The sequence below is a fragment of the Oncorhynchus tshawytscha genome, unplaced genomic scaffold, assembly GCF_018296145.1.
Source record: "Oncorhynchus tshawytscha isolate Ot180627B unplaced genomic scaffold, Otsh_v2.0 Un_contig_3519_pilon_pilon, whole genome shotgun sequence".
Classification (NCBI taxonomy): domain Eukaryota; kingdom Metazoa; phylum Chordata; class Actinopteri; order Salmoniformes; family Salmonidae; genus Oncorhynchus; species Oncorhynchus tshawytscha.
Window position 1 is genome coordinate 205712 of NW_024609629.1, and position 27599 is coordinate 233310.

Genomic DNA, 27599 nt, shown 5'->3' on the forward strand with positions numbered 1-27599 from the left:
GCTTTTGTGCAGGTCAAGGGCAGTCAGGTCTGGAGTGAACCAAGGACTATATCTGTTCCTGGTTCAAATTTTTTTTTTTTAACAGGGCATGCTTATTTAAGATGGTGAGGAAAGCACTTTTAAAGAATAACCAGTTATATTCTACTGACGGAATGAGGTCGGAAACACAGTGGTTTAGAAGAACCTTGTTTCTTTTCTATTTGACAGTCTTTTTCTTTCTTCCCCACAGGACCTGAATGACTTTAAAGAAGTTACTCAGTGTGTCTTCCCAGGTAAATACATTCTGCTGCGTCAGGGTTTTGGTGGGTCTTCCCCAGGTAAATACATTCTGCTGTGTCAGGGTTTTGGTGGGTCTTCCCTGGGTAAAGGACATACTGCTACTACTTCTCTATGAGCCGTTCTGGCTCTGACAAGGCTTACCACTGCTTTGACCTAACCTCTCTGGGAGTCAGTCTATTTATCTGGTGCACTGTTAATCTAGAAACCTCTCAGTAGCCCAGCAGCTGGAAGAGCCGGACGACACACATGGGAATGAACTGGCAGCTGGAAGGCTGCTGCTCTGATCCCATGTACCATCTCCTGCCGTTGTGCAAGGCACTTAACCCACCACGTTTTTCACCCAGGAGCTCTGCTCTGCGTCTGACCCGGTGCCCCTCCCCTCAACGCGCTGCCCCTCCCCTCAACGCGCTGCCCCTCCCCTCAACGCGCTGCCCCTCCCCCTCAATGCGTGTGTATATCTGGTGCTGTTGGTAAAGACAGATGTTCCTCTCTAACCAATGGACCAAGTATCTTCTCTGTTTCCTCAGGCTGTTGGACACCAAGCTCATGGCCACTACGCAACCGTTCAAGGTAATACTATTTCAGGTATTTAGATGTCTGGTTAAAGGATGTCATAGCCTCCCGGGTGGTGCAGTGGTTCAGCGCTGTGCCACCAGAGACTCTGGGTTCGCGCCCAGGCTCTGTCGCAACCGGCCGCGACCGGGAGGTCCGTGGGGCGACGCACAATTGGCCTAGCGTCGTCCGGGTTAGGGAGGGTTTGGCCGGTAGGGATATCCTTGTCTCATCGCGCACCAGTGACTCCTGTGGCGGGCCGGGAACAGTGCGCGCTAACCAAGGTTGCCAGGTGCACGGTGTTTCCTCCGACACATTGGTGGGGCTGGCTTCCGGGTTGGATGTGTTAAGAAGCAGTGCGGCTTGGTTGGGTTGTGTATCGGAGGACGCATGACTTTCAACCTTCGTCTCTCCCGAGCCCGTACGGGAGTTGTAGCGATGAGACAAGATAGTAGCTACTAAAAACAATTGGATACCACGAAATTGGGGAGAAAAAGGGGAGGAAAAGGGGAGAAAAATGGGTATAAGTCAACAACAACAAAAAGGATGTCATGAAACCCCCTGTGGAAGTCTGAAGAATATTCATTGTGCCTTTTGTTTTTTGATCCCTTCTAGGAGTTGATCAACATCACGTCTCTAGCAGAGCTGCAGAAACAGCTGAAAGAGAGCCCCTTCAAATCTCCTAAAGTTGGTAAGAGAACATGACGACGACTACGCCACGTTTAAGGAACAGGAAGTTATTTCAGAAGCTAATCTAACATAACTACTTCGCATGAAATAAATCATATAGCTTTGAACATAATAGAAATGGTGGTACATTTTGTGTACAAAAATTCTAACTTAATCAACCTTATATTGTCTATAGTCGAGGACAAGATTCTACAGCAGTGGTTCTCAACCAGGGGTACTAGGAGCCCCTGGCGGTACTAGACCTATCCACATGGTGTGCTTGAGTAGACTCCTAATACCATAGGCTTACTGTTAAAATGCAAGAGGGAGTACTTCGGGTGTACTCGGAACAGAGGAAATTATACTTGGTATTTTAACCGAGGTTGAACCGTTTGAGCTATAGGACCTGTAGATACTGTGATGCAGTGGTATTCAAAGTCGGGGAAGTGACTGCAGAGGGGTCTTTTTTTTATTTTATTTTTAGGAGTACAGATTATTGTATGGGACCGTATACTAACAAAAATCTTAAGGTTTTATAGTCATTCGATTTTGCCGTCGCAAGCAGTAGCAGTGTGTGGACAAAATCAATGGGGAAGCAGAGACAGAAAATAATGAGACATGTAACCAACCCATGTTAGCATTTCCCAAACTCAATCCTCGGGACCCCAGGGGTGCACGGTTTGGGGGGTGCACGGTTTGGGGGGGGGGGTGCACGGTTTGGGGGGGTGCACGGTTTGGGGGGGGTGCACGGTTTGGGGGTGCACGGTTTGGGGGGGGTGCGCGGTTTGCTTCATGGTTTTTGGCTTATGGTTCTCACCCCTACCATAGACTTACACAGTAATTATAACAACTTCCAGAGGACGTCCTCCAACCAATCAGAGCTCTTGTATGAACTGAACTGACATGTTGTCCATCCAATCAAAGGATCAGAGAATGTCAGAATCTAGTACTGAAAGTAGAAGCTACAGCTAGCTAGCACTGCGGTGAACCGTTGACTCAGAGAGAAATGTAATAGTTGAACATTTTTGAACAAAGTAATTTCTTCCAAAATAAAGAAGCTAGAGATTAACTATTTTCAGTTTCTCACGTTGCTAGCGTATGCAGTTACCTAGTTTTAGCCTACTGAAACACACTGCTCAAATAGAGGGATGCTATGTTAGCTAGCTGGCTAGGACTTTCCAACACAACACTGGAACTCTTCCAAGTCAAGGTAAACTTTTGGTTTTACTAATTTATTTGCCACTGGGGCCTGCCAATGTAAGTGCTAAACTGCTTACTGGCTGTACACTATCGTTACTGCATGATTGTAGCGGGTTTACCAACACGTTAGTTCTATTGGCTGTGTTGACTATGACGTTGCTTTAGGTAATATGGTGACGACAATGAAGTCCTTGTGTAGCGGTTATATGGTATGGCTTGGAAGTTTTTTGTTGTTGCCTGGTCACACAGCGCATGTGTTGTGCATTGAAGTCCACAAGCGAAGGGATAAGGTGAGAGGAGGAGAGCGCATAGATGTGAGAAGGAAAACAACGTGGCTGCTATGAAACTGCTATGAAACACGTGATAAGGGGTGTATTCATTTAGCTGATTCTGTTTAACTTTTCTTAAACTGAAGCAAATGGAACAAAACGGGGTTACAATATACCTGAATCTGTCCAATAGAAACTCTCGTTTGCAACTTGGACTAATGATTACACCCTATATCAGCTTCGATGCAGACACGAGTGTGCAAGGCGGTATTGAATGTGTCACGGTCACCTCAAACGTTTATCTCGACCTGTGTTGCACCTGCGTTGTAAACTTCTGTCCCCTCGCCCATACCCGGGCGCGAACCAGGGACCCTCTGCACACATCAACAACAGTTACCCATCACTCCACAAAAGCCGCGGCCCTTGCAGAGCAAGGGGAACCACTACTTCAAGGTCTCAGAGCAAGTGACGTCAACGATTCTGACATTCATAGGCTAGGTTGTAGCAACATCATGATGGGTACAGGGACAATTTTGAGTATCATGTCGTAGCCTTGACCTATCGCTGTTACATTGCACAGGGTGAATGGAATATGAATGACCGCTAATATGGTGTAATAGAAATGAGGCCAAGCTCATATGGGGGAGGAAAAACCCTGACTCGTGATAATGGCTTTGTTTGCTCCATAACCTGTTAGTTCATATGCCTCGCCACCGTGCTATTGTAACGGATGTGAAACGGCTAGCTTAGTTAGCGGTGGTTTCCGCTAAATAGCGTTTCAATCGTTGACGTCACTTGCTCTGAGACCTTGAAGTAGTGGTTCCCCTTGCTCTGCAAGGGCCGCGGCTTTTGTGGAGTGATGGGTAACTGTTGTTGATGTGTGCAGAGGGTCCCTGGTTCGCGCCCGGGTATGGGCGAGGGGACGGCCTAAAGTTATACTGTTACACTATATAGGCCGAGACAAGACGGTGGCAGAATTAATTCAAACACACCTTTTTTTGTTTCATCACAAAACCGGACAGCAACATCTGTCTGATGTCCACAAATAATGTTGTATGTAAATCAAATCAAATAAAATCAAATGTTATTTGTCACATACACATGGTTAGCAGATGTTAATGCGAGGGTAGCGAAATGCTTGTGCTTCTAGTTCCGACAATGCAGTAATAACGAACAAGTAATCTAACTAACAATTCCAAAAAAACTACTGTCTTATACACAGTGTAAGGGGATAAAGAATATGTACATAAGGATATATGAATGAGTGATGGTACAGAGCAGCATAGGCAAGATACAGTAGATGATATCGAGTACAGTATATACATATGAGTTAAGTATGTAAACCAAGTGGCATAGTTAAAGTGGCTAGTGATACATGTATTACATAAGGATGCAGTCGATGATATAGAGTACAGTATCAACGTATGCATATGAGATGAATAATGTAGGGTATGTAACATTATATAAGGTAGCATTGTTTAAAGTGGCTAGTGATATCAATGGGGAAGAGTAACAAACAGTTGACCATGCAGTCGCTCATGTAAGTTCATGTTTCCGACATTTTTGAACTGCTAAACAACTATCGATGTCGAACCACGGAGCGTTACCGCAAGTCGAAAAGAAATCAAGAGCTTTCCATCGTGTCCAGCTGTGTATGTAACATTTCACGTAAACCCTGTTTCCTGTCTGCATCGAAGTACCTAGCATCTAGCATGGTGGCGACACAGTAAAGAGGCTCAGAGAGAATGCCTGTTAAAGAAGTAGCGGGTCTTGTACTTAGCATCTAGCATGGTGGCGACACAGTAAAGAGGCTCAGAGAGAATGCCTGTTAAAGAAGTAGCGGGTCTTGTACCTAGCATCGAGCATGGTAGCGACACAGTAAAGAGGCTCAGAGAGAATGCCTGTTAAAGAAGTAGCGGGTCTTGTACCTAGCATCGAGCATGGTGGCGACACAGTAAAGAGGCTCAGAGAGAATGCCTGTTAAAGAAGTAGCGGGTCTTGTACCTAGCATCTAGCATGGTGGCAACACAGTAAAGAGGCTCAGAGAGAATGCCTGTTAAAGAAGTAGCGGGTCTTGTACCTAGCATCTAGCATGGTGGCAACACAGTAAAGAGGCTCAGAGAGAATGCCTGTTAAAGAAGTAGCGGGTCTTGTACCTAGCATGGAGCATGGTGGCGGCACAGTAAAGAGGCTCAGAGAGAATGCCTGTTAAAGAAGTAGCGGGTCTTGTACCTAGCATCTAGCATGGTGGCAACACAGTAAAGAGGCTCAGAGAGAATGCCTGTTAAAGAAGTAGCGGGTCTTGTACCTAGCATCTAGCATGGTGGCAACACAGTAAAGAGGCTCAGAGAGAATGCCTGTTAAAGAAGTAGCGGGTCTTGTACCTGGCAGCATGGAGCATGGTGGCGGCACAGTAAAGAGGCTCAGAGAGAATGCCTGTTAAAGAAGTAGTGGTCCTTGTACCTAGCATCGAGCATGGTGGCAACACAGTAAAGAGGCTCAGAGAGAATGCCTGTTAAAGAAGTAGTGGTCCTTGTACCTAGCATCGAGCATGGTGGCAACACAGTAAAGAGGCTCAGAGAGAATGCCACCGAATCGCTTGTTCACTGCCTCAAGTACTTTTCCAAGTTAACCCCACGGTCTGTCGGCAGTTTTGTTGAGCAGGCGCTTCAATGCCATAACGGAGGGTATCACGTCTACTGCAGACACAGGTGATGAGCTTATTTCTCCAGTCAGTAGTTTGAATGGAGCCAGGAGGGTGTTCATGTTTACAAGTTCTCAAATGCCATTGAAATGGCGGCAGCGGTATGAGACCCAGCACATTGTTGAGCAATACGTCTTTCCTCAGTAGGAAGTCCTCGTCGACCCCGCTGTGCTGTCAGACTCTGCATGCTCATGGGGCTGACATCGCTGGTCCAAATGTCAGTCGTGACGCCCATAGCAAGTAGCATAATGAATCCCATTATCTTGGCTTTAATGGATTTCGCCTTTTGCGTTGTCTCGCTGAAATGTAATTACTCTTTCAAATGACTGCTCGACTTGAACTTGTTGTGTTGTTGGAAGTGTGCACTTACTGTTCTGCTTTTTCTGTCGTGCTGTATTCTTCGTGGCGTCATTACGTCATGTACTTCCGTTATACCTACGCACGTCAGTAGAATAGGACAGGTTTCGTCCATGGCTAATGTAGTGTCTGATTACAGTAGAATAGGACAGGTCTCATCCATGGCTAATGTAGTGTCTGATTACAGTAGAATAGGACAGGTCTCGTCCATGGCTAATGTAGTGTCTGATTACAGTAGAATAGGACAGGTCTCGTCCATGGTTAATGTGTCTGATTACAGTAGAGTAGGACAGGTCTCGTCCATGGCTAATGTAGTGTCTGATTACAGTAGAATAGGACAGGTCTCGTCCATGGCTAATGTAGTGTCTGATTACAGTAGAATAGGACAGGTCTCGTCCATGGCTAATGTAGTGTCTGATTACAGTAGAATAGGACAGGTCTCGTCCATGGCTAATGTAGTGTCTGATTACAGTAGAATAGGACAGGTCTCGTCCATGGCTAATGTAGTGTCTGATTACAGTAGAATAGGACAGGTCTCGTCCATGGCTAATGTAGTGTCTGATTACAGTAGAATAGGACAGGTCTCGTCCATGGCTAATGTGTCTGATTACAGTAGAATAGGACAGGTCTCGTCCATGGTTAATGTGTGTCTGATTACAGTAGAATAGGACAGGTCTCGTCCATGGCTAATGTGTCTGATTACAGTAGAATAGGACAGGTCTCGTCCATGGCTAATGTAGTGTCTGATTACAGTAGAATAGGACAGGTCTCGTCCATGGCTAATGTAGTGTCTGATTACAGTAGAATAGGACAGGTCTCGTCCATGGCTAATGTAGTGTCTGATTACAGTAGAATAGGACAGGTCTCGTCCATGGCTAATGTAGTGTCTGATTACAGTAGAATAGGACAGGTCTCCATCCATGGCTAATGTAGTGTCTGATTACAGTAGAATAGGACAGGTCTCATCCATGGCTAATGTAGTGTCTGATTACAGTAGAATAGGACAGGTCTCATCCATGGCTAATGTAGTGTCTGATTACAGTAGAATAGGACAGGTCTCGTCCATGGCTAATGTAGTGTCTGATTACAGTAGAATAGGACAGGTCTCGTCCATGGCTAATGTGTCTGATTACAGTAGAATAGGACAGGTCTCGTCCATGGTTAATGTAGTGTCTGATTACAGTAGAATAGGACAGGTCTCGTCCATGGTTAATGTGTCTGATTACAGTAGAATAGGACAGGTCTCGTCCATGGTTAATAGTGTCTGATTACAGTAGAATAGGACAGGTCTCGTCCATGGCTAATGTAGTGTCTGATTACAGTAGAATAGGACAGGTCTCGTCCATGGCTAATGTAGTGTCTGATTACAGTAGAATAGGACAGGTCTCGTCCATGGCTAATGTAGTGTCTGATTACAGTAGAATAGGACAGGTCTCGTCCATGGCTAATGTAGTGTCTGATTACAGTAGAATAGGACAGGTCTCGTCCATGGCTAATGTAGTGTCTGATTACAGTAGAATAGGACAGGTCTCGCCCATGGCTAATGTAGTGTCTGATTACAGTAAGAATAGGACAGGTCTCGTCCATGGCTAACGTAGTGTCTGATTACAGTAGAATAGGACAGGTCTCGTCCATGGCTAACGTAGTGTCTGATTACAGTAGAATAGGACAGGTCTCGTCCATGGCTAACGTAGTGTCTGATTACAGTAGAATAGGACAGGTCTCGTCCATGGCTAACGTAGTGTCTGATTACAGTAGAATAGGACAGGTCTCGTCCATGGCTAACGTAGTGTCTGATTACAGTAGAATAGGACAGGTCTCGTCCATGGCTAACGTAGTGTCTGATTACAGTAGAATAGGACAGGTCTCGTCCATGGCTAACGTAGTGTCTGATTACAGTAGGACAGGTCTCGTCCATGGCTAACGTAGTGTCTGATTACAGTAGGACAGGTCTCCGTCCATGGCTAACGTAGTGTCTGATTACAGTAGAATAGGACAGGTCTCATCCATGGCTAATGTAGTGTCTGATTACAGTAGAATAGGACAGGTCTCATCCATGGTTAATGTGTCTGATTACAGTAGAGTAGGACAGGTCTCGTCCATGGCTAATGTGTCTGATTACAGTAGAATAGGACAGGTCTCCATCCATGGCTAATGTAGTGTCTGATTACAGTAGAATAGGACAGGTCTCATCCATGGTTAATGTGTCTGATTACAGTAGAGTAGGACAGGTCTCGTCCATAACTAATGTGTCTGATTACAGTAGAATAGGACAGGTCTCCATCCATGGCTAATGTAGTGTCTGATTACAGTAGAATAGGACAGGTCTCGTCCATGGCTAACGTAGTGTCTGATTACAGTAGGACAGGTCTCATCCATGGCTAATGTAGTGTCTGATTACAGTAGAATAGGACAGGTCTCGTCCATGGCTAATGTAGTGTCTGATTACAGTAGAATAGGACAGGTCTCGTCCATGGCTAATGTAGTGTCTGATTACAGTAGAATAGGACAGGTCTCGTCCATGGCTAATGTAGTGTCTGATTACAGTAGAATAGGACAGGTCTCGTCCATGGTTAATGTGTCTGATTACAGTAGAATAGGACAGGTCTCGTCCATGGTTAATGTGTCTGATTACAGTAGAATAGGACAGGTCTCGTCCATGGTTAATAGTGTCTGATTACAGTAGAATAGGACAGGTCTCGTCCATGGCTAATGTGTCTGATTACAGTAGAATAGGACAGGTCTCGTCCATGGTTAATGTGTCTGATTACAGTAGAATAGGACAGGTCTCGTCCATGGCTAATGTAGTGTCTGATTACAGTAGAATAGGACAGGTCTCGTCCATGGCTAATAGTGTCTGATTACAGTAGAATAGGACAGGTCTCGTCCATGGTTAATGTAGTGTCTGATTACAGTAGAATAGGACAGGTCTCGTCCATGGTTAATGTGTCTGATTACAGTAGAATAGGACAGGTCTCGTCCATGGTTAATGTGTCTGATTACAGTAGAATAGGACAGGTCTCGTCCATGGTTAATGTGTCTGATTACAGTAGAATAGGACAGGTCTCGTCCATGGTTAATGTGTCTGATTACAGTAGAATAGGACAGGTCTCGTCCATGGTTAATGTGTCTGATTACAGTAGAATAGGACAGGTCTCGTCCATGGCTAATGTGTCTGATTACAGTAGAATAGGACAGGTCTCGTCCATGGCTAATAGTGTCTGATTACAGTAGAATAGGACAGGTCTCGTCCATGGCTAATATGGTGTCTGATTACAGTAGAATAGGACAGGTCTCGTCCATGGCTAATGTGTCTGATTACAGTAGAGTAGGACAGGTCTCCGTCCATGGCTAATGTAGTGTCTGATTACAGTAGAATAGGACAGGTCTCGTCCATGGCTAATGTGTCTGATTACAGTAGAATAGGACAGGTCTCGTCCATGGTTAATGTGTCTGATTACAGTAGAATAGGACAGGTCTCGTCCATGGTTAATGTGTCTGATTACAGTAGAATAGGACAGTCCATGGTTAATGTGTCTGATTACAGTAGAATAGGACAGGTCTCGTCCATGGTTAATGTGTCTGATTACAGTAGAATAGGACAGGTCTCGTCCATGGCTAATGTAGTGTCTGATTACAGTAGAATAGGACAGGTCTCGTCCATGGCTAATGTAGTGTCTGATTACAGTAGAATAGGACAGGTCTCGTCCATGGTTAATGTGTCTGATTTATCCCGGCTTCTTTCCTCCGTGGCCCAGTGACGGCGGAGGGGTTCCCCAGCTACGATACAGCCCAGGAACAGCTCCACGAGGCGGGCTACGATGCCTTCATCACTGGTCTCTGCTTCATCTCCATGGCCAACTACCTAGGTACTGCCTTCTACACTGTATACTACCTAGGTACTGCCTTCTACACTGTATACTACCTAGGTACTGCCTTCTACACTGTATACTACCTAGGTACTGCCTACTACACTGTGTACTGCCTAGGTACTGCCTTCTACACTGTGTACTGCCTAGGTACTGCCTTCTACACTGTATACTGCCTAGGTACTGCCTTCTACACTGTATACTGCCTAGGTACTGCCTTCTACACTGTATACTACCTAGGTACTGCCTTCTACACTGTATACTACCTAGGTACTGCCTTCTACACTGTATACTGCCTAGGTACTGCCTTCTACACTGTGATTACTGCTATGGGTACTGCCTGCTACACTGTGTACTGCTATGGGTACTGCCTTTACACTGTGTACTGCTATGGGTACTGCCTGCTACACTGTGTACTGCTATGGGTACTGCCTGCTACACTGTGTACCGCTATGGGTACTGCCTGATTACACTGTGTACCGCTATATGGTACTGCCTGCTACACTGTGTACCGCTATGGGTACTGCCTGCTACACTGTGTACTGCTGGCCTGTGGCGCTAACCCTACGGCGCTGGCCAAAAGTCTGCTGTCCTTTGTTCTCTCCTGTGGTCAAAGATGTCAATTGATGTCAGATGTCAACCACCTTTTCATTGAGGATAGTGAAGTGTATCCTACCCTAAGTCCTTCATGGAGGAGTTGATCTGCCACCACAGCTTTTTGAGTCAGGTGTTGTTGGAGGAGACGAGCATGTACTCACTTAAAAACAACATGCTACTTATTGTTTTTAATCTATAAAAAGTCTTGCGCAACTTAATTTGTTTTCATCACATTATACATTTTTCTTTTGAGATCCACCCCATGTAAACGTCATTTGCCTCATGTGGTGCTACTGGAGGACTCAATTTCCATCCGCGTTCCCTCATCGCTGCCTCTCCTCGATTTTTACCTCTGACCTTTTTCAAAAGGAGGCGTGAGAGGAGGCGGGAGTTGAGAGAAGGCCATCGCCGTGGTAACACCGTTAGTGAAAACGGAATGGGGGACAGTTTCATGGACAGCTTTGAATCTCTATGATGCCGTGTAGACTATAGCAGTAGCTGCTGTGATATGCGTATGGTCATCATGGCTGTTTCTCAATCTTAACTTTCTCTTTCCTTCTCAAGGTACTTTCCTGACTCCCCCCAGAGCCCACATCCCATCCCAATCGAAACTCATCCAACCCTTCGTCAACAAGTAAGATCTCGGTTCTCTCCCCTTCAGTTTCTTTACCTCTCCTACGGGGGACGTGTGTGTGTGTGTGTGTATATCCCTTACCTCAGCATGTCTTAGTGTAGTTATAACACATCTGTCAGCTGTATGAAGCGTTATAATGCTTCGTTGACGTCTGGTGTTTCCGCCAGACTGTTCCTGATGAGGATCATAGATATTCCCTACCTCAACATCAGCGGACCAGACCGTGAGTAGTTCAATGGGATATTATATACTGTACAACACAGTATTAGTATTTCAATGGGATATTATATACTGTACAACACAGTATGAGTAGTTCAATGGGATACTATATACTGTACAACACAGTATGAGTAGTTCAATGGGATACTGTACAATACAGTATGAGTAGTTCAATGGGATACTGTACAACACAGTAGTATTAGTAGTTCAATGGGATACTATATACTGTACAACACAGTATGAGTAGTAGTTCATGGGATACTATATACTGTACAACACAGTATGAGTAGTTCCATGGGATACTATATACTGTACAACACAGTGTTAGTATTTCAATGGGATACTATATACTGTACAACACAGTATGAGTAGTTCAATGGGATACTGTACAACACAGTATGAGTAGTTCAATGGGATACTGTACAACACAGTATGAGTAGTTCAATGGGATACTGTACAACACAGTAGTATGAGTAGTTCAATGGGATACTGTACAACACAGTAGTATTAGTAGTTCAATGGGATACTATATACTGTACAACACAGTATGAGTAGTTCAATGGGATACTGTACAACACAGTAGTATTAGTAGTTCAATGGGATACTATATACTGTACAACACAGTATGAGTAGTTCAATGGGATACTGTACAACACAGTAGTATTAGTAGTTCAATGGGATACTATATACTGTACAACACAGTATGAGTAGTAGTTCATGGGATACTATATACTCTGCCCCCCCTCTGTCTCTTCCCCCCTCTGTCCCCCCTCTGTCTCTTCCCCCCTCTGTCTCTTTCCCCCCCCTCTGTCTCTTCCCCCCTCTGTCTCTTCCCCCCTCTGTCTCTTCCCCCCTCTGTCTCTTCCCCCCTCTGTCTCTTCCCCCCCCTCTGTCTCTTCCCCCCTCTGTCTCTTCCCCCCTCTGTCTCTTTTCCCCCCCTCTGTCTCTTCCCCCCCTCTGTCTCTTCCCCCCTCTGTCTCTTCCCCCCTCTGTCTCTTCCCCCCCTCTGTCTCTTCCCCCCTCTGTCTCTTCCCCCCCTCTGTCTCTTCCCCCCTCTGTCTCTTCCCCCCCCTCTGTCTCTTCCCCCCCCTCTGTCTCCCCCCCCTCTCTGTGTCTCTCTCTCCCCCTGCAGTCCAGCCCAAGAGGGATCATGTTCTGTACGTCACCTTCCCTAAGGAGTGGAAGACCAGTGACCTCTACCAGCTGTTCAGTGCCTTTGGTAAGACCCACCACATAATATGATGATCTATGTTCTGGGCCAGGTCACCTTCCCTAAGGAGTGGAAGACCAGTGACCTCTACCAGCTGTTCAGTGCCTTTGGTAAGACCCACCACATAATATGATGATGATCTATATCACTACCGCCTGGGCCGGGTCACTACCGCCTGGGCCGGGTCACTACCGACTGACTACCGCCTGGGCCAGGCCCAGACGGCATCCCCAGCCGCGCCCTCAGAGCATGCGCAGACCAGCTGGCCGGTGTGTTTACGGACATATTCAATCAATCCCTATACCAGTCTGCTGTTCCCACATGCTTCAAGAGGGCCACCATTGTTCCTGTTCCCAAGAAAGCTAAGGTAACTGAGCTAAACAACTACCGCCCCGTAGCACTCACATCCGTCATCATGAAGTGCTTTGAGAGACTAGTCAAGGACCATATCACCTCCACCCCACCTGACACCCTAGACCCACTCCAATTTGCTTACCGCCCAAATAGGTCCACAGACGATGCACTCGCAACCACACTGCACACTGCCCTAACCCATCTGGACAAGAGGAATACCTATGTGAGAATGCTGTTCATCGACTACAGCTCGGCATTCAACACCATAGTACCCTCCAAGCTCGTCATCAAGCTCGAGACCCTGGGTCTCGACCCCGCCCTGTGCAACTGGGTACTGGACTTCCTGACGGGCCGCCCCCAGGTGGTGAGGGTAGGCAACATCTCCTCCCCGCTGATCCTCAACACTGGGGCCCCACAAGGGTGCGTTCTGAGCCCTCTCCTGTACTCCCTGTTCACCCACGACTGCGTGGCCATGCACGCCTCCAACTCAATCATCAAGTTTGCGGACGACACAACAGTGGTAGGCTTGATTACCAACAACGACGAGACGGCCTACAGGGAGGAGGTGAGGGCCCTCGGAGTGTGGTGTCAGGAAAATAACCTCACACTCAACGTCAACAAAACTAAGGAGATGATTGTGGACTTCAGGAAACAGCAGAGGGAACACCCCCATCCACATCGATGGAACAGTAGTGGAGAGGGTAGCAAGTTTAAAGTTCCTCGGCATACACATCACAGACAAACTGAATTGGTCCACTCACACAGACAGCATCGTGAGGAAGGCGCAGCAGCGCCTCTTCAACCTCAGGAGGCTGAAGAAATTCGGCTTGTCACCAAAAGCACTCACAAACTTCTACAGATGCACAATCGAGAGCATCCTGGCGGGCTGTATCACCACCTGGTATGGCAACTGCACCGCCCTCAACCGTAAGGCTCTCCAGAGGGTAGTGAGGTCTGCACAACGCATCACCGGGGGCAAACTACCTGCCCTCCAGGACACCTACACCACCCGATGCTACAGGAAGGCCATAAAGATCATCAAGGACATCAACCACCCGAGCCACTGCCTGTTCACCCCGCTGTCATCCAGAAGGCGAGGTCAGTACAGGTGCATCAAAGCTGGGACCGAGAGACTGAAAAACAGCTTCTATCTGAAGGCCATCAGACTGTTAAACAGCCACCACTAACATTGAGTGGCTACTGCCAACACACTGTCAATGACACTGACTCTACTCCAGCCACTTTAATCATGGGAATTGATGGGAAATGATGTAAATATATCACTAGCCACTTTAAACAATGCTACCTTATATAATGTTACTTACCCTACATTATTCATCTCATATGCATACATTGATACTGTACTCTATATCATCGACTGCATCCTTATGTAATACATGTATCACTAGCCACTTTAACTATGCCACTTGGTTTACATACTTATCTCATATGTATATACTGTACTCGATATCATCTACTGTATCTTGCCTATGCTGCTCTGTACCATCACTCATTCATATATCCTTATGTACATATTCTTTATCCCCTTACACTGTGTATAAGACAGTAGTTTTTTGGAATCGTTAGTTAGATTACTTGTTCGTTATTACTGCATTGTCGGAACTAGAAGCACAAGCATTTCGCTACACTCGCATTAACATCTGCTAACCATGTGTATGTGACAAATAAAATTTGATTTGATTTGATACCGACTCACTACCGCCTGGGCCAGGTCACTACCGCCTGGGCCAGGCCACTACCGCCGACTGGGCCACCACACCAGGACACCTTTTTAATTCCCATGTCTTCCCGCATGTCTCCTAGGTAACATCCAGGTGTCGTGGATTGATGACACGTCAGCGTTTGTATCTCTGAGTCAGACGGACCAGGTACAGATCGGTGAGTACTGGCCTATCCATAAGCCTGTTCCCTGCGCTACGTTTGACCCAGAGACCAGCCCTGTTCCCTATATAGTGCGCACCACGTTTGACCCAGAGACCGGCCCTGTTCCTTATATAGTGCGCTACGTTTGACCCAGAGACCGGCCCTGTTCCTTATATAGTGCGCTACGTTTGACCCAGAGACCGGCCCTGTTCCCTATATAGTGCGCTACGTTTGACCCAGAGACCGGCCCTGTTCCTTATATAGTGCGCTACGTTTGACCCAGAGACCGGCCCTGTTCCTATATAGTGCGCTACGTTTGACCCAGAGACCGGCCCTGTTCCCTATATAGTGCGCTACGTTTGACCCAGAGACCGCCCTGTTCCTTATATAGTGCGCTACGTTTGACCCAGAGACCGGCCCTGTTCCTTATATAGTGCGCTACGTTTGACCCAGAGACCGGCCCTGTTCCCTATATAGTGCGCTACGTTTGACCCAGAGACCGGCCCTGTTCCCTATATAGTGCGCTACGTTTGACCCAGAGACCGGCCCTGTTCCCTATATAGTGCGCTACGTTTGACCCAGAGACCGGCCCTGTTCCCTATATAGTGCGCTACGTTTGACCCAGAGACCGGCCCTGTTCCTTATATAGTGCGCTACGTTTGACCCAGAGACCGGCCCTGTTCCCTATATAGTGCGCTACGTTTGACCCAGAGACCGGCCCTGTTCCCTATATAGTGCGCTACGTTTGACCCAGAGACCGGCCCTGTTCCCTATATAGTGCGCTACGTTTGACCCAGAGACCGGCCCTGTTCCTAATATAGTGCGCTACGTTTGACCCAGAGACCGGCCCTGTTCCCTAATATAGTGCGCTACGTTTGACCCAGAGACCGGCCCTGTTCCTATATAGTGCGCTACGTTTGACCCAGAGACCGGCCCTGTTCCCTATATAGTGCGCTACGTTTGACCCAGAGACCGGCCCTGTTCCCTATATAGTGCGCTACGTTTGACCCAGAGACCGGTACTGGACTTGGGCCGGAGCTCACATGATGGGAGTACCGGGCCAGCAGCACCTCCAATGTTCTACATCTTTATTCTGACCCCAACTCCCGTTCCCTAGGAAACAACTGAACATGTAAATGAGTCACAGTTTATATTAATTCTGACCCCGACTCCCATTCCCCCTCTGTGTCCAGCGATGAACACCAGTCGCTATGCGGAGAGCTACCGTATCCAGACGTATGCAGAGTATGTCCAGGGCAGGCAGCAGGTCAGGGAGAGCCAGGGCCATTCTACCCAGTCCTGGGACGAGGACGGCTGGGTTAAACCGCACTACACCTCCCCCTCTACAGTTGGTGCTGGTCCTACTGGCTACAGCTACGGTCACAACAGGTACACGCCTTACGCACACACACACGCACACGCGCACACACTTAATTCGATGGACTTTTAATGGAAGAGGGTTGTTGAAAGGCGTCTTGTCCATTAAAATGTCCCTGTTCTTATTAAAAGAAGTTAATGATGTTCTACAAGGTCACCATGGAGTCTCTAAGGCAGGTTGTTTTAAATGTGACGGCCGGTCCGTGTGTTGTGGGCGTCAGGCCGTCGTTGGGGAAACGCTGCGTCAGTCCGATCCAGGAGGAGCAGCCTACGGAGGGAGAGGCTCAGAGATCACACGCTGACGGATGGAGTGGCTACACGCACTCTCACACACACCCCGACACGGGCAGCAAGAAGATCAGGACCGACGGTAAGGACACACACACACACACACACTCCCCTGCTAGAAGACAGACAGTAAGGACACATACACACACACACACTCCCTGCTAGAAGACAGACAGTAAGGACACACACACACACTCCCCTGCTAGAAGACAGACAGTAAGGACACACACACACACACACACTCCCTGCTAGAAGACAGACAGTAAGGACACACACACACACACTCCCCTGCTAGAAGACAGACAGTAAGGACACACACACACACACACACACTCCCCTGCTAGAAGACAGACAGTAAGGACACACACACTCCCCACAGAAGACACACACACACACACACACACTCCCCTGCTAGAAGACAGACAGTAAGACACACACACACACACACTCCCCTGCTAGAAGACAGACAGTAAGGACACACACACACACACACACTCCCCTGCTAGAAGACAGACAGTAAGGACACACACACACACCCCTGCTAGAAGACAGACAGTAAGGACACACACACACACACACACACTCCCTGCTAGAAGACAGACAGTAAGGACACACACACACACACACTCCCCTGCTAGAAGACAGACAGTAAGGACACACACACACACACTCCCTGCTAGAAGACAGACAGTAAGGACACACACACACTCCCCTGCTAGAAGACAGACAGTAAGGACACACACACACACACACACTCCCTGCTAGAAGACAGACAGTAAGGACACACACACACACACACACACTCCCCTGCTAGAAGACAGACAGTAAGGACACACACACACACACACACACACTCCCCTGCTAGAAGACAGACAGTAAGGACACACACACACACACACTCCCTGCTAGAAGACAGACAGTAAGGACACACACACACACTCCCCTGCTAGAAGACAGACAGTAAGGACACACACTCCCCTGCTAGAAGACAGACAGTAAGGACACACACACACACACTCCCCTGCTAGAAGACAGACAGTAAGGACACACACACACACACACACACTCCCCTGCTAGAAGACAGACAGTAAGGACACACACACACACACACACTAGAAGACAGACACACACACACTCCCCTGCTAGAAGACAGACAGTAAGGACACACACACACACTCCCCTGCTAGAAGACAGACAGTAACACACACACACACACACACACACACTCCCCTGCTAGAAGACAGACAGTAAGGATATATCACACACACACACACACACACACACACACACACACACACACACACACACACCCCTGCTAGAAGACAGACAGTAAGGACACACACACACACACACTCCCCTGCTAGAAGACAGACAGTAAGGACACACACACACACTCCCCTCTAGAAGACAGACAGTGGACACTGATCACACACACTCCCTGCTAGAAGACAGACAGTGTACACACACACACACACACACTCCCCTGCTAGAAGACAGACAGTAAGGACACTACACACACACACACACACTCCCCTGCTAGAAGACAGACAGTAAGGACACATACACACACACACACACTCCCCTGCTAGAAGACAGACAGTAAGGACACATCACACATCTCCCCTGCTAGAAGACAGACAGTAAGGACACACACACACACACTCCCCTGCTAGAAGACAGACAGTAAGGACACATCACACACACTCCCCTGCTAGAAGACAGACAGTAAGGACACACACATCACACTCCCTGCTAGAAGACAGACAGTAAGGACATCACACACACACTCCCCTGCTAGAAGACAGGAGTAAGGACACATCACACACACACACACTCCCCTGCTAGAAGACAGACAGTAAGGACACACACATCACACACTCCCCTGCTAGAAGACAGACAGTAAGGACACACACACACACACTGTGGTCTGTCCCTGCTAGAAGACAGACAGTGTGGACTGACACACACACACACTCCCCTGCTAGAAGACAGACAGTGGACTGACACACACACACACACACACTCCCTGCTAGAAGACAGACAGTAAGGACACACACACACACACACACACTCCCCTGCTAGAAGACAGACAGTAAGGACACACACACACACACACTCCCCTGCTAGAAGACAGACAGTAAGGTTGTCTCACACACACACACACACACACTCCCTGCTAGAAGACAGACAGTAAGGACACACACACACACTCCCCTGTAGAAGACAGACAGTAAGGGGACACACACACACACACACTCTAGAAGACAGTGGTGACACACACACACACACACACTCCCCTCTAGAAGACAGACAGTGTGGACACACACACACACACACACAGTGGTGTCTCACCCCTGCTAGAAGACAGACAGTAAGGACACACACACACACACTCCCCTCTAGAAGACAGACAGTGTGGATCTGATCACACACACTCCCCTCTGTGTAAGGACACACTCACTCCCCTGCTAGAAGACAGACAGTAAGGACACACACTCCCTGCTAGAAGACAGTCTGTGGACACACACACACACACTCCCCTCTAGAAGACAGGGTGTGGATCTGGTCACACACTGTCTCTAGAAGGGACAGTAAGGACACACACACACACTCCCCTCTAGAAGACAGACAGTAAGGACACACACACACACACTGTCTCTAGAAGACAGGTGTGGACACACACACACACTGTCTGCTAGAAGACAGACAGTAAGGATCTGATCACACACTCCCCTGCTAGAAGACAGCCAGTGTGGACACTCCCCTGCTAGAAGACAGACAGTAAGGACACACACACACACACACACACACTCCCCTCTAGAAGACAGACAGTAAGGACACACATCACACACTGTGGTCCCCTGCTAGAAGACAGACAGTAAGGTTACACTGCCACACACACACACACACACTCCCTGCTAGAAGACAGACAGTGGACACATCTGGTCACACACTCCCCTGCTAGAAGACAGACAGTAAGGATCACACACACACACTCCCCTGCTAGAAGACAGACAGTAAGGATCTGGTCACACACTGTCTCTAGAAGACAGGGTGTGGACACACACACTGGTCTGTAGGTCCCCTCTAGAAGACAGACAGTGTCTGTGGTGTCTCTAGGGGGTGTGGATCTGGTCACACACTCCCTGCTAGAAGACAGACAGTGTGGACACTGGTCACACACACTCCCTGCTAGAAGACAGACAGTAAGGACACACACACACACACTCCTGCTAGAAGACAGACAGTAAGGACACACACACACACTGTCTGCTAGAAGACAGACAGTAAGGGTCACACACACTGTGGTCCCCTGCTAGAAGACAGACAGTGGACACACACACACTCCCCTCTAGAAGACAGACAGTAAGGTCACACACACACACACACTGTGGATGCTGAAGACAGCCTGTGGTGTCTCAGGGGGTGTCCCCTGCTAGAAGGCCATGTGGTCACACACACACTGTCTGCTAGAAGACAGCCAGTATTTCACACACACACACACTCCCTTAGAAGACAGCCAGTGACACACACACACACACTCCCTGTAGAAGACAGACAGAGGGTCTGTGGTCTCCCCTGCTAGAAGACAGATGTAAGGACACACACACACACACTCCCTGCTAGAAGACAGACAGTAAGGACACATCACACACTCCCCTGCTAGAAGACAGACAGTAAGGACACACACACTCCCCTGTAGAAGACAGACAGTAAGGATGTGGTCACACACACTCCCCTGCTAGAAGACAGACAGTAAGGACACACACACACATCCCCTGCTAGGACAGACAGTAAGGACACACACACACACTCCCCTGCTAGAAGACAGATGTAAGGTCTGTACACTGTCTGCTAGAAGGGGTGTGGATCACACACTGATGTGGTGTAGGTCCCCTGCTAGAAGACAGACAGTAACTAAGTGTATATATCCACCACCAGAGTCAAATCAGGAACAAAATGTTTAAATGCAAACACTGATGTGGTCAAGAAACATCTGATCTGTGGTGTCTCTAGGGGGTGTGGATCTGATCTGTGGTCTGTGTGTCTCTAGGGGGTAGGTGTGGATCTGGTCTGGTCTGTGTTGTCTCTAGGGGGTGTGGATCTGATCTGTGGTCTGTGTTGTCTCTAGGTGGGGGTGTGGTCTGTCTGTGGTGTCTCTAGGGGGTGTGGATCTGTCTCTAGGGGGTGTGGGTCTGTGGTGTCTCTAGGGGGTGGATGTGGATCTGTCTGTGGTGTCTCTAGGGGTGTGTGGATCTGATCTGTGGTCTGTGGTGTCTCTAGGGGGGTGTGGGATCTGTGGTCTGTGGTGTCTCTAGGGGGGTGTGGATCTGTCTGTGGTGTCTCTAGGGGGGGGTGTGGATCTGATCTGTGGTCTGTCTGGTGTCTCTAGGGGGGGTGTGTGGATCTGGTCTGTGGTGTCTCTAGGTGTGGATGTGATCTGGTCTGTGGTGTCTCTAGGGGGGGGTGTGGATCTGGTCTGTGGTGTCTCTAGGGGGTGTGGGTCTGTGGTGTCTCTGGTGTCTGTCTGGTCTGTGGTGTCTCTAGGGGTGTGTGGATCTGATCTGTGGTCTGTCTGTGTGTCTAGGGGGTGTGGATCTGATCTGTGGTCTGTGGTGTCTCTAGGGGGGGTGTGGTCTGGTCTGTGGTGTCTCTAGGGGGGTGTGGATCTGGTCTGTGGTGTCTCTAGGGGGTGTGGATCTGATCTGTCTCTGGTGTCTCTGTGTGGATCTGGTCTGTGGTGTCTCTAGGGGTGGTGTGGTCTGTGGGTCTGTCTGGGGTAGGGGGTGTGGGTGTGGTCTGTGGGTCTGTGGTGTCTCTAGGGGTGTGTGGATCTGGTCTGTGGTGGATCTGGTCTGTGGTGTATCTAGGGGTGTGTGGGTCTGGTCTGTGGTGTCTCTAGGGGTGTGGGTCTGATCTGTGGGTCTGTGGTGTCTCTGTGGGTCTGGGGGTGTCTGTGTCTCTAGGGGGTCTGTGTTGTCTCTAGGGGTGTGGGTCTGATCTGTGGGTCTGTGTTGTCTCTAGGGGTGTGTAGGCTGATCTGTGGGTCTGTGTTGTCTCTAGGGGTCTGTGGGTCTGTCTGTGGGTCTGTGTCTCTAGGGGTGTGTAGGTCGGGTCTGTGGGTCTGTGTCTCTAGTGGTCTGTGGGTCTGTGTCTCTAGGGGTGTGTGGGTGGGTCTGTGGGTCTGTGTTGTCTCTAGGGGTGTGTGGGTCTGATCTGTGGGTCTGTGTTGTCTCTAGGGGTGTGTGGGTCTGATCTGTGGGTCTGTTGTCTCTAGGGGTGTGTGGGTCGGGTCTGTGGGTCTGTCTCTAGGGGTGTGTGGGTCTGGTCTGTGGGTCTGTGTTGTCTCTAGGGGTGTGTGGGTCTGGTCTGTGGGTCTGTGTTGTCTCTAGGGGTGTGTGGGTCTGGTCTGTGGGTCTGTGTTGTCTCTAGGGGTGTGTGGGTCTGGTCTGTGGGTCTGTGTTGTCTCTAGGGGTGTGTGGGTCTGGTCTGTGGGTCTGTGTTGTCTCTAGGGGTGTGTGGGTCTGGTCTGTGGGTCTGTGTTGTCTCTAGGGGTGTGTGGGTCTGATCTTTGGGTCTGTGTTGTCTCTAGGGGTGTGTGGGTCTGATCTGTGGGTCTGTGTTGTCTCTAGGGGTGTGGGTCTGATCTGTGGGTCTGTGTTGTCTCTAGGGGGTCTGATCTGTGGGTCTGTGTTGTCTCTAGGGGTGTGTGTACGGACGTATGCAGGAGTAGTGGACAGTAAGACGTCAGAAGGCTGGCTGAAAACTCAGTAAGTAAAGATGTGTACAGTTGAACACGTGACTCCAGTGCTTTCAGTGCTGCCTTAAAACTTGGAAAAACTACCTGGGTGTTCGTTGAAGGAAGTTACGCCTGTGATTTGGTTGCCGTTTCCTGTAGGTCTGAGTCTGATTCGTCGAGCATGAGTCCGATCCAGGAAGAGGCGGGGTCGGAGGCGGGAGACGACGCTAGTGATCCGGCGACGGGCGAATGGCAACAGCAGCCTTCAACCATTCAGAGCAAGAAGAGCCGCAAGAACAACAGGATGAGGAAGACTGATGGTGAGACGAGTGAGAGCCACGTTCTAACAACCAAACCACTAAAAAGCACCTCAAGGAAATGCAAAGTTACAAATGTGTCGTTTAAAAAAAAAAAAAAAAATGGTCCCCCTAAAGGTTATTCCAGATGCTGGGGTAAGTTATACAGGCTGCCTCTTGGTCCCCCTCAGGTCCTCTAGCAGGTTATTCCAGATGCTGGGGTATAGTTACTACAGGCTGCCTCTTGGTCCCCCTCAGGTTCTCTAGCAGGTTATTCCAGAGGCTGGGGTATAGTTACTACAGGCTGCCTCTTGGTCCCCCTCAGGTTCTCTAGCAGGTTATTCCAGAGGCTGGGGTATAGTTACTACAGGCTGCCTCTTGGTCCCCCTCAGGTTCTCTCAGGTTATTCCAGAGGCTGGGGTATAGTTACTACAGGCTACCTCTTGGTCCCCCTCAGGTTCTCTAGCAGGTTATTCCAGAGGCTGGGGTATAGTTACTACAGGCTGCCTCTTGGTCCCCCTCAGGTTCTCTAGCAGGTTATTCCAGAGGCTGGGGTATATTTACTACAGGCTGCCTCTCCATGCCTCTTGGTCCCCCTCAGGTCCTCTAGCAGGTTATTCCAGATGCTGGGGTATAGTTACTACAGGCTACCTCTTGGTCCCCCTCAGGTTCTCTAGCAGGTTATTCCAGATGCTGGGGTATAGTTACTACAGGCTGCCTCTCCATGCCTCTTGGTCCCCCTCAGGTCCTCTAGCAGGTTATTCCAGAGGCTGGGGTATATTTACTACAGGCTGCCTCTCCATGCCTCTTGGTCCCCCTCAGGTCCTCTAGCAGGTTATTCCAGATGCTGGGGTATAGTTACTACAGGCTGCCTCTTGGTCCCCCTCAGGTTCTCTAGCAGGTTATTCCAGAGGCTGGGGTATAGTTACTACAGGCTGCCTCTTGGTCCCCCTCAGGTTCTCTAGCAGGTTATTCCAGAGGCTGGGGTATAGTTACTACAGGCTGCCTCTTGGCCCCCTCAGGTTCTCTAGCAGGTTATTCCAGAGGCTACAGGCTGCCTCTTGGTCCCCCTCAGGTTCTCTAGCAGGTTATTCCAGAGGCTGGGGTATAGTTACTACAGGCTGCCTCTCCATGCCTCTTGGTCTGAGGCTTTGGGAGAGTTAAAAGGCCAGAGGACCTGAGGGACCTGCTGTGGGTACATCACTTAAAAGCATGTCTGACCTGTATTGAGGTGCACAAATCATGGATTGATTTTAAAAATCAATAGAAGAATCTGAACATTTTGAATAAACTCGCAGCCAGTGCAGAGACCTTTTTAAACCGGTGTAAAGTGTGTTCTCCTCAGTACCCACGCTGCAGCGTTCTGGATATGGTTTTGCAGTTGATCAATGTCTGTCTTGGGTCGACCAGACAGGAGAGCATTACAGGAGTCAAGCCTGCTGGTAATAAAAAGGATGTGTCTGTTATATCAAGGTTCCTTTACTGCTGGTGAATTCAAAATGTGTGGCCAGATTCTCTCTTGTTTTCGGCTCCAGTAATAAGAACTTCGGTCTAGATTTATCTGGAAGGAAATCAAACCGTCTAAAGTATTTAAAAATCACTAAATAGTCTAATTTATCTGTGGAGGGAACATCCTCTGGTGCCAGACGCTGATAAGTTGGAACCTAACAGCTTGGCTGTGTGTTTGCTCTCTGCTTCTCTATATTGGAACAGTGGTCCGCAGCATCATCACCAGGACAACGAAACACCAGTGGTGTTCCTCAGGTTGACTGACTGGGAACTGTCTCTGTGTGTCTCGTCTTTCCCTCCCTCTAGGTGCAGAGACGACGTCTTCTCTGTTCGACGTACCTCAGGTCTGGTAGCGATGGAACCCGAGATCCTGGCTCCTTACCACCTGGGTTCCTACTTCCTACCCCTGGCCACTTGACTCCTACCCCCTAGGACCGGGTTTGGAACGAGGCCTGAAGTTTCAACCAGCTGCACTTATCTGACTGGCTGAGAGAAACGAAGCCATAAATCATGATAGGAGTCCTCAGCATGTGGTATAGCAGGATATTCTTTAGGAAAGAAAAAAACTGTCCCAAATGGCACCCTAATCCGTATATAGTACACTACTTTTAACTACGGCCAATAGAGCTCTGGTTCAAACTAGTGCACTGTGGATTATTGTGTCCCAAATATTTTTTTCACTGCTTTTTTTGTTGTTGCTCGCACTGTTTTTCATTTCTGATTGATTGATAAATCCCCTGTATCGTGATGGATTAGGTAGTTACCACTCTGCATGTTGTGGCGCTACTGACAGCTGTTCAGTACAGAGAGAACTCACACCCAGGCTCTACTCGCCTAACCCACCAGGCTCTGAAATGGCAGCTTGATCTCTGTTCCACTACTCTTAACCAGGGTCAATAGCGCTCTGGTCAAAACTAGTGCTCTATATAGGGAATGGGGGCCATTTGGTTCACAGCCTGATCTCTGTTCCACTACTCTTAACCAGGGTCAATAGCGCTCTGGTCAAAACTAGTGCTCTATATAGGGGAATGGGGGCCATTTGGTTCACAGCCAGGGTCTGTGTTCCATGAGGATCAACGTTATAGAATATTCATCTAGAAATACACTATCTAGATTTGATGCGCTTCTTTGTTCTGTAGAAGAGGGAATCGTGTCATGGTGTGGTGTGTATTTTCTACGTTGTATCATCTCGAACACCAGGCCAGGCTCGTTGTTCCACGACCTCCTAGTTACTGTCACCGAGTCTGAAATCTTTCCCCCTCACTGTCTGTTACCGGTGCCAAACCGGTTTAGTTTTAACTGTAAAAAAAATGTTGCCTCCGTGACCCGTTCATCGTGAACCATCATTAAGTGTCTCTTAAACCCCCCCAATGCCACTTGACTGATTCTAGTGTAACACTGTCCTGGTGCTGTAGTGGGATTTTAAATGTAGTTTAACTTCCTTTTTAAAATAAAAAAATGTGTATAAAGTTAAAGCCCCTCCCCTCTAATTTTATAGATCCTGCTAGAACCTTCTCTAATAGTGTGTCCTAAATGGCTCCCTGTGTAGTGCAGTGTACTAGGGAATAGGGCCCTGTAGTGCAGTGTACTAGAAAGGGAATGGGGCCCTGTAGTGCAGTGTACTAGAAAGGGAATGGGCCCTGTACTGAATAGGGCCCTGTGCAGTGTACTAGAAAGGGAATAGGGCCCTGTGTAGTGCAGTGTACTAGGGAATAGGGCCCTGTATAGTGCAGTGTACTAGAAAGGGAATAGAGAGCCATTTTGTGAAACAACAAGAGGTGTGTTTTTTTTTGGCGTGGTTGGTCTTTTCCCTACAACAGACAGTCTAGTGGCATTATTACTTGTATGGACGACTTTTTTGTTGTTGTGGCGTTTAAATGTCTTTTATTTTTGGGGTCTTTACTTTCCCCTCGTTGTAAACGTCCTCCCTTGCAACTGTGTCAAATATTGTATCAATGCAAAACGTGTCAACGTTAAAGAATACGCTGTTTTTGTATGAAAAATGTCGCAACAAATATTTCCTTATGAACAGGAACAATTAAAGAACGTTTCTTAGTAATCCAGTGTTTTTCCTTTTTTCATCTATTTAGTAGTGTTCTATATCCATGGCGACGTTTCAGTACTAAATAGATCCTACACCAATGGCTGAGATGTAACGCTGCCATGGATACAGAACAGTACTAAATAGATCCGACAGCGACGGCTGAGATGTAACCTTGCCGTGGATACAGAAAATCTCAGCTGTCGGTGTAGGATCTATTTAGTACTGTTCTATATCCACGGTCACGTCTCAGCTTGTCGGTGTAGGCGTTTTCTTATTGTTCAGTTTGTATATATTTTTTCCCCCAACACAAACATGTATAGACAGATCCACATCACCTACGTCTTGACAATTATAATCAAACCTTAAGGTATCATGTGTTTTTTTATTAGAAATGAGCTCCAGTCAGTTTATCCTTCAATTTCTAGAAGTGGAAGATGTTTTTTCTAAATGTCTTGTCAGTTTGCCTGTGAAGTGCCAACCCTGGTCATTGGTATGATGGCGCAGACCAGATCACAATTTAAATGTTTCTTACGTCGCTGCCAATGAAGGCGCCCAACTGCCTGGCACTTCAGGCTAGAACACCAGGAGCAATTATATCTGGACAGTGTTAGTCTGAATGACCATGTATATAATTTTACAACTGCCTGGCACTTCAGGCTTGAACACCAGGAGCAATTATATCTGGACAGTGTTAGTCTGAATGACATGTATATAATTTTACAACTGCCTGGCACTTCAGGCTAGAAAGCCAGGAGCAATTATATCTGGACAGTGTTAGTCTGAATGACATGTATATAATTATACAACTGCCTGGCACTTCAGGCTAGAACGCCAGGAGCAATTATATCTGGACAGTGTTAGTCTGAATGACATGTGTATATAATTATCTAACTGCACCTCCAATGAATACACTTCATGTCAAATTAAAATCAAATTTATATATCCCTTCGTACATAAGCTGATCTCAAAGTGCTGTACAGAAACCCAGCCTAAAACCCCAAACAGCAAGCAATACAGGTGGCTAGGAGAAACTCCCTAGAAAGGCCAAAACCTAGAGAGGAACCAGGCTGAGGGGTGGCCAGTTAATAAGTAATATTAAGAATTTATAATTTATTTTATTAATAATAACAAATAATAATCACAGGCAGAACGGTTTAAACTGGAGCAGCAGCACGGCCAGGTGGACTGGGGACAGCAAGGAGTCACCATGCCAGGTCGTCCTGATGTCCATATTGATCATCTCTGGCTCTGCTGTAAAACTTTCCACTGACCAGACAGTCAAATAACTGAAGACAAAAACTACAACATCAGCATTCAGTTCAAACAGGTTTACTGTCACGGTTTCCATGATGTTTTTCCATAAGACTCAAAAACAGCCTTTTGAAACACACAACATTCTTCAATATCATCTGCCAAAGTATATACACTTAGGCCTAGATTCAATGAGATCATCAACCGACATAGCAGATGTTTTGGTGTCTTCTGAGAGGGAACTGTTGGAGCTGTCGACTATACATAGAAAGAATACACTCGGATTTAAAAATCATT

At 47.8% G+C, this 27599-nt stretch overlaps 1 protein-coding gene across 1 annotated transcript in view; it reads left to right on the forward strand.

The window, feature by feature from the left end:
- Window positions 1-24812, forward strand: part of LOC112238771 (poly(A)-specific ribonuclease PARN) — a 35109-nt gene extending 10297 nt beyond the window's left edge. The window contains exons 14-26 of the mRNA XM_042316478.1: window positions 230-270; window positions 804-849; window positions 1447-1522; window positions 9789-9899; window positions 11061-11130; window positions 11298-11353; window positions 12482-12568; window positions 14738-14812; window positions 15991-16186; window positions 16396-16544; window positions 22167-22233; window positions 22362-22522; window positions 24314-24812. Coding sequence (XP_042172412.1) covers window positions 230-270; window positions 804-849; window positions 1447-1522; window positions 9789-9899; window positions 11061-11130; window positions 11298-11353; window positions 12482-12568; window positions 14738-14812; window positions 15991-16186; window positions 16396-16544; window positions 22167-22233; window positions 22362-22522; window positions 24314-24360 — 1182 coding nt within the window. The 3' untranslated portion in view covers window positions 24361-24812. The remainder of the gene's footprint in view (window positions 1-229; window positions 271-803; window positions 850-1446; window positions 1523-9788; window positions 9900-11060; window positions 11131-11297; window positions 11354-12481; window positions 12569-14737; window positions 14813-15990; window positions 16187-16395; window positions 16545-22166; window positions 22234-22361; window positions 22523-24313) is intronic.
- The last annotated feature ends 2787 nt before the right edge of the window (window positions 24813-27599 follow it).